Source organism: Cryptotermes secundus, unplaced genomic scaffold, assembly GCF_002891405.2.
Source record: "Cryptotermes secundus unplaced genomic scaffold, Csec_1.0 scaffold2558, whole genome shotgun sequence".
NCBI classification, from domain to species: domain Eukaryota; kingdom Metazoa; phylum Arthropoda; class Insecta; order Blattodea; family Kalotermitidae; genus Cryptotermes; species Cryptotermes secundus.
The window spans coordinates 5,046-12,525 of NW_019741316.1; the positions used below are offsets into that span (position 1 = coordinate 5,046).

Here is a 7,480-nt window from a genome sequence, read left to right on the forward strand (position 1 = left end):
CGGTGAAGAACTTTCGGAGATTTTCGATCAGGGACAAACGAACAGTTACATTTTTATTTATATAGATTATATTTAAAACTTGTTATTTTTCAGTGAATCCAATTATCAATCAGAACCCTCGGCCTAGTCACTAATACACATCACAGTATTTTAATATCTGTATGTGTATGCTTCCCTTATATCCAGATTATGAATATTCTTTGCTAGAGATCCTCTTGTGATTCATATGAGGGTTGGAACTTTAATAGTGGCAACTATTTATTTACAACTGCTAAAAATAGATGCATGTTTCGAAGTCTTACTCTCCTTCATTTTAGTCACCAGCATTGTGTACAACCTGTTGCCAGTGATGTGGAAGTCGTAGGATACCTTTAGCAGAGCCTGTTGTGTTGATAGTTTGAATGGAGCGGTCTACTGAATAAAGAATCTCTGAAACAGTTCTGAAGTGAATGCCACAAAGTGGTTCCTTCATCTTAAGAATAAAGTCGAAGTCACAAGGGCTTAAGTCTGGGGAGTATGATGGATGGTACAGCCCTTCCCAGCCCCATCGATCGAATAAATCAGCCACAGCTTGCGCTGCATGCGGCCGAACATTGTCCTGCAAATTTTCGGTGGGTTCTGCAGAAAGTGTCGCCGCTTCTTTCTCAAAGCGTGTTGCAGGTTGTGTTCCAAAAATTAACATTAATACCGTGCATTGACGATCTGCTGTCAGGGAACGGTATGTGTTAGGATAACACCATCACAGTTGTACACGAAAATCACCATAACTTTCACATTGCTGGGGTTCTGACCAACTTTTGATTTTCGTGGTGGCCTGTAATGATGCCATTCATTCAATTGGCCTTTCAGTTGTGGCTCGTACAATTTGGCCCATGTCTCATCCGGCATAAGAAAGCCTCTCCTTCTTGCTCACAGTGCTCCAAGTGGTTACGAGCAGCGTTGTATCATAGCCATTTCTGCATTTCCGTCAAATCATGCAGAACCCATCGTGATGCTATTTTTCCCAAGCCTAGGTGTTCCTTCAGAATGTGAAGCAAAGTCATATGCACTAATCCCATCTCTCAGGCCAGCTCACGATTCATATGGCATGGATCACTCTCCAGTAACGCGGAAAGAACATACACTTCTTCACTGACACTTGGACGACCTGGCCGATGCTTGTCTGCCACATTTTGGCATCCCTCATTGATAGGCTTTTACCCACCTTGCCACTGTTCTGTAAGGCAATGCAGATTCCCAGCAAGCCTCTTGAAGACCTTGATGACACTGTCATGCTGTATGGCCTCTGGCACATTCAATCTTTATCCAACTCCATTGTACCCATTTTGAAAACATTGTGACACCACTACATTAGACCGCCAGCTAACACGAGGCTCTGTTCTTCTCATCACTGCACATGCGCGTGATGTGGGAAAGGAGAGTCCATTTGCTCTGAGGTAAGGTAGATATGTAACTAACATGTGGTATAAGCAACATTATTATGTTCAATTGCATGGCGCCTCTACAGCAGTGTTGCCACCATTAAAGTTCCAACCATCATATATGGTTAACGTTAGTTTTTTAATATATACCCAGTATATATTGTGATGTGTTTATGACTCCATCAATATCTCTCAATCTCAGTCAGTTACAATAACTCAAAATCAATCTTCAGCCAAACCCTTCTTCCTTGACTCTTGAGGACCCACTCCATTCTCAATCTCGTTCTACAACCGACTTGATTCTGTTCTGTACCACTTATATAGTCTTGAGGTGGACCCATCGAAAACACATCCATTGCCCAGCAACATGCAAACCACATAGACAACACCTCTTCCTCTATTGTTGTAATGGTAATAGAAGTTGACTGGTTTTTGCCTGCGTATTTATTGTCATGGGGAATTGTTGCCCAGCAGTGGGTCTACATGTCCAGTACTGTTACCAATTTATGAATTCCTAAGGTTAAGCTATAATTCTGGAACAATCACAAAGCTATATAGTGGTACTCTGCCAGGTTTGTTGGGAATATGAGGTTCCAATTGCCTTGAAACTACATTGCCTAACAACCCAGAATACTACACCCTTCATAGTCATTGCTGAGGCTTGACTAAATAATGCAATCATTGTTATGTATGTGTATGCTATTAGGGATGGAATTGTGTATGTTGCTTGATATGGATGACAGGAGTAACACATTCATACCTTACATATCTCAGTTGCATTTATTGTGGTCACATTGGGATTGTGGTTGAGTGAAATGTTTATGCAGGCTTATATATTATGTATGTTTGTTGTAAGTGAAATAAATGATGCCCTTCTGGTAACTTTGGCTCTGTATAACACAACCAGCCTGAAATACATTTATAAAAAGGCTGGTAGCATTCACACCATACATATCAGTGGAATCTGGGATTAATTATTGATGATAACTCTTTCGTGGAAACAGCATATTGATTATGTTATTAATAAAATTTCCATTGCATGTTATGCATTGAGAAATATAAAATATTGTCGCGTATCGGGCGTATATCGCGACNTAAACTATTTATGACATTTCAGGGTTACTGTATTTCAGTGGATGTTGAGACACACCCCATCTAGTCAGTGCTACCGCAATAGACTGATAACTGAATCCTATTTTGGCTGATGGACATAGGCACTTGAATTTATGCATGGGCATTGCTATATTATTAGTATGTTGAAGCTATTGAAATGATGTCCTTATGTGATAGAGACAGTTTACCACTTGCAGGTTGGAGATCTTGAAGAATTGAAAGCAATTACTCTAGCTTTTTGTAAAGACAGAAAGACCCCACTGCTGATAGGGTCAGTCAAGTCAAACACAGGACACACTGAAGGGGCATCAGGTCTTTGTGGTGTCATCAAAGTCATCATTGGCATGGAGACTGGCTTCATACCCCCAAATCTCCACTACAGCAACCCCAGAGAGGAAGTTGAGTCACTTATGAATGGACAGCTGAAGGTGAATGTTCATATCAGAGCAGAATGAGTTTAAAAGTTTTTATATTCTGATACTGTCACTTCATTCTTTTAACCATTCCATTGTTATGGATGCAGTGGTAGTGGCATACTCAGGCATGTGCTGTGCTGCATATGTAAGGACATGTGTAACACTGACTATTAGTTTGATTTCATTTCATTTATTCACCTTCCATAAATCCTGTCAAGGGTACATTCTCATGCGGATGTGGAGATCGTCCTAGTTACAGTCACAACTAAGGACTACAGTTGTCATCAAATAGCACACACATTTGTATAAAATACTGATATAAATCTGCAAAGCACTTAACAACATTTACCGCTTGATTCTGTATTCTGTGGCTAACAGATCTATGAATTAGTAATTATACAATTTACTGATCCATTTCTTTACTTAGTTCCCTCATCTACAAATTTTTGCGATTGTGATATATCCAGATATGACCTTACACATCATTAACATACTTGTAAAAACTCCGCTGCTCTTAGTCTGCAAGGGAACTATACCGACTAAGCAACCAACACTTGTTGGCAAAGTTAGTGCTAACTTTTGCAGATATAGTGTCGCGTGGTCAGCACAACAGATTCCCATGGCCTTTAATCTCGGTTTTCTAGACTAAAGCAGCTACTTTTCCATTCATGTAGCTCCTCAGTTATCCTCACTAGGCTGAGTGTTCCCCATTCTAGACCCACTACTTCTCAGAAAATCTGGTAGCGCCGGAATCAAAACTAGGACATCTGGATCTGTAGCCATGAACTCTGATCACTAGACCACAGAGGCAGCCAACACATGCTTGTAATGCTTTGAAATATATTTTTTGCTAGTTAAAGTTATTGGTACAATATTATTAATGTTAGGAAGAGATTCTTAATTCTATATTATGTAGGCTGTTGAGTGTTTGGCTAAGGCTGTAGCCTAATATTCAGGCAGTTCAAGTTGTGATCCTTAGATAAATATATTTGTAGACATTCCTGTTCTGTGCAAGTGCTGTCTGTTCTGCAGAAGCTTAGACATAGGAAGTGCAGAGAATATCAGGCTGTACCATTCCATGTGCTCCCTGTTACAGTGTATCCCCAGACTGCTTCCACTCATTCTCACTTCTGTCATTCCGAGTAGCTGCAATGAGCTCATTACAGCTTCATCGTAGGAAGTACATATCTTTAGCTCAATGGGCAGGCAGAGGCTAAGAAAGTCCATTTTCCACAATAAAGCACAAGTGTTGCTTGTCTTAGGTGGTGACTGAGAAGGTTCCATGGGCTGGCAACCTTGCTGGTGTCAGCTCCCTTGGATTCGGAGGTACAAACACCCACGTCATATTACAGAGGAATCAGAAAGAAAAAGTAAATGGTGGAGCTCCTGCTGATTCAATTCCACGCCTTGTTGTTGCATCTGGACGTACAGAGAAGGCAGTTGATGTCATCCTGAAGGATGTAAGTATGCCTGCTGTCACAGCATCATGTTCTGTATGGCAATATTCTGAAACTTGCTAACCAAAATGTCTGACTACATGGAGCAAAGTCCTTGAGGAGCTAATGCAATGGACAGTCAACTGTCATCATCATTGTCATTCTTTCCCACAATGAGCCAATGCTGTGAGCCCATTGCATCTTTTCTGTAATATGTATCATTGATGATTTGCAATGGTTTCCACTGGACTGTAGATCTTCTTGCCCTTTTCCAGCTTTTGGGGTTTTTTATTTTCAGGTTCCCAGGGCCCAAGCAAACGTTGCTGTATTTTAATGGAGAGATAATCTCTCTTAATTGTCTAGTGGCTAGTAATATGTTCAGTAGACTCTAGAGCTATTAATTTTTACAGGTTATAACTTCACACAGAGTTGTATTCATAAATTATTAATTCAGCGGTATTCTTATAGGTGTCATATTTAATTTCAGATATTAGTGGTAATGCGTTCCTTAGCCTTTCACATTTAATTTTGATTTATTATATTATAAAAAGTAAAGCTATTCCTGAAACAGACCATGGAGGCCCATAAGGTTATGAGACGTTGAGGGTCATACATTATCTAGACAATCGGCTCAAAGATGGCTGTAAGGTTGTCAGCCTTACGCGCCGGCTGCGCTTTACTCCCCAGGAAAATTATTTAATTAATTTCTGGTACTCATTTCTGTTAGAGGCTGAGTATACCCCAGGGCCATAGTGAGGCTGGAAGGATTAGGTCAATTGAAAAAATCCAATGACCTCATCGGGACTTGAACCTGCGACCTTCCGGCTTGTAGCATAGTGCCTCAACCAACTACGCTACCTCATGCCCCCTTATATTATATGTCTTGCATTTAATTCTTTCACTAGAATTTAGTTACTACAGCATTATTTTGTGGGATTGTCAATGCTTGAAGAGACCATGCAATAAATTTCTGTAACAGAAATTACTGGAATGAATACACGGACGAGCTTCTTACAACTAAAACACACTCCCAATATTCCAGTCTGTTGTGCATTCATTAGTCATTGCATAGTAACGCTTTGGACAATGGAAATCCTTCCACTTCTATACTGTCTTATCTGTGTGTCTTTCAAAGTCAAAATCAAATTTGAAGTCAAAGTTATGTTATGACCAACAGTCAGCCAGTCAGTCTGTCTTGGAACAAAGCACTGTTCTGGTGCTTAAGACCAGATCTTTTCTCACTGTCAGGCAGTTGCAGGCTTGTTGATGTGGGGCGCTCTCTCTGACGAGCTGACGGGTCTGTTGTTTGCTAGAGTCATAGTCAGCAGTAATGTCTGTTGTCAGTATGTACAATTTACATTTTACATGTTATTAAATGCATGTTTATACAACATATACAGGACCTTTGTTCGTCAAGGCTCAGTACAGCATATGCTCTATCATTATTAGTTCGTGCTACAACAGCAGTCTAGTCACTTGAGTGGTCGTATACTTGACTGTCTCCAAGTTTAAGCCTTTCCTGTGTCAGTGTGCACCTTGTCCAATGTTGCAAACATTTACATTTTCATGATTTTGTGTGACTTATGCTTGTTGCCTGCTTAATTTTGTTATATAGTCATATATATATATATATATATGGAAGTTTGAAAGCCATGTGCAAATCACGAACTGGTGTGCTCCTTGGAAAATTTTCAGTGGTGCAAAGAACTCTGTTTTGCTGGTGCTGCAATTTCAGTAAATGGTTGTCTGCTGCAAACTCGCAGGTCGGGCTTCACAGAAAGCAGTTCCATTGCCTAACATTAGACGTCTACTGCTGTCACATATTGTAGGCTTTACCTAGCAATGACTGTTTAAACCAGAATGTCTACACAGAAAGTTGTTTGCCAAGCCATTGCTTAGCAACGGATGGTTTCTAGATTGTGTTTGGTGACTATCATGTTGGAGATATATTGTCACTAGGCAGCACACAAACCAGGAGACATCGAAGCTGCCATGATCTGCCCTGATCAGATAGCGCTTGATTCAATGTGGGTGGCTCCACAGTTAATCCTTCATACATATTTCATTATGTTTAAAAATTAAGATTAATGTAAGCCTGTTTTTTGACAGGAAAACCAAAACCATAAATGATACAGAAGCTTGAAGGTCACAAGGGACTCCTGTATCAAGGATAAGCCATACTATGCAGGCAATATTTTTATGCATTAGGAATGGAAGGAGAGTTCGGTGGTTCCTTGGTCTGGTTAGGGCAATTAAAGCAGTGTTATGCATTCCTGGGAGTCTGTCATACAGGGCAGAATATTAAGTGGTGATGAATCAGCTGTGAGTGAATTTGAGCGTGGTTTAGAGACTTCATTAAAGTGAAAATTTAAGTCGTGAGTAAAGATGAATGCTGATAGCACTGGTGTGTTGCCAAAGTGTCTTTCAACAAAGAAATTAGCCTTCAATCTGAACTTTGTGCACCTATGCATAAGTCACGTAAGAAGTGAATCACCTTGTTATGTTGTACTGTTTTTAACAACTCACTTAAAATTGAGCTTTTTATAATCAGTAAAGCAGAAAACCCACATTCCCTTAAAGGACCTGTAAGCAAAAATATACCTGATGAGTATAGTTAGAAGAGAGTATGAAACATATTGCTTGGATGCACCTGTCTGTGTTAGGTGCCATATCTGGGTGTCAAATGTCAGGAATATGTTAAAGCGAACTGTCATATCAATTATTATTAAAGCACCTGTCAATATTGCAACAATATGAAAGACATCTAGAATATGTTTCTCATTAAAAATATAACTTTAATATTTTATGATGTGAAAATCATTAAAATGTCATTATGACACTAAAAGTATTTCTTATACATTAAAAGTGATTATCAAATTGCTAAAATGTCTGTAGTTTTACATATTTTTTTTTTTCAGTTTACAACATGTTTCAGCTGCTCATGGGCTATCATCAGGCAATTTTTCTTTTGTTTTTGGGGAGACCACTGTACTATTCACTTGTCCGCCATGCTCCCATGCATGTCCTTGTTTAGTTTTTATCTCATGTCTAGAATGTCTCATTGCAATGGGCTGCTAAAATGTAATGCCATATT

At 39.5% G+C, this 7,480-nt stretch overlaps 1 protein-coding gene across 1 annotated transcript in view; it reads left to right on the forward strand.

The window, feature by feature from the left end:
• The window catches only part of LOC111872731 (fatty acid synthase), a gene marked incomplete at its 3' end in the record, with an annotated part of 6,987 nt that extends 2,577 nt beyond the window's left edge, over positions 1–4,410 (forward strand). The window contains exons 3-4 of the mRNA XM_023866888.1: positions 2,732–2,962; positions 4,213–4,410. Coding sequence (XP_023722656.1) covers positions 2,732–2,962; positions 4,213–4,410 — 429 coding nt within the window. The remainder of the gene's footprint in view (positions 1–2,731; positions 2,963–4,212) is intronic.
• Between the last annotated feature and the right edge of the window lie 3,070 nt (positions 4,411–7,480).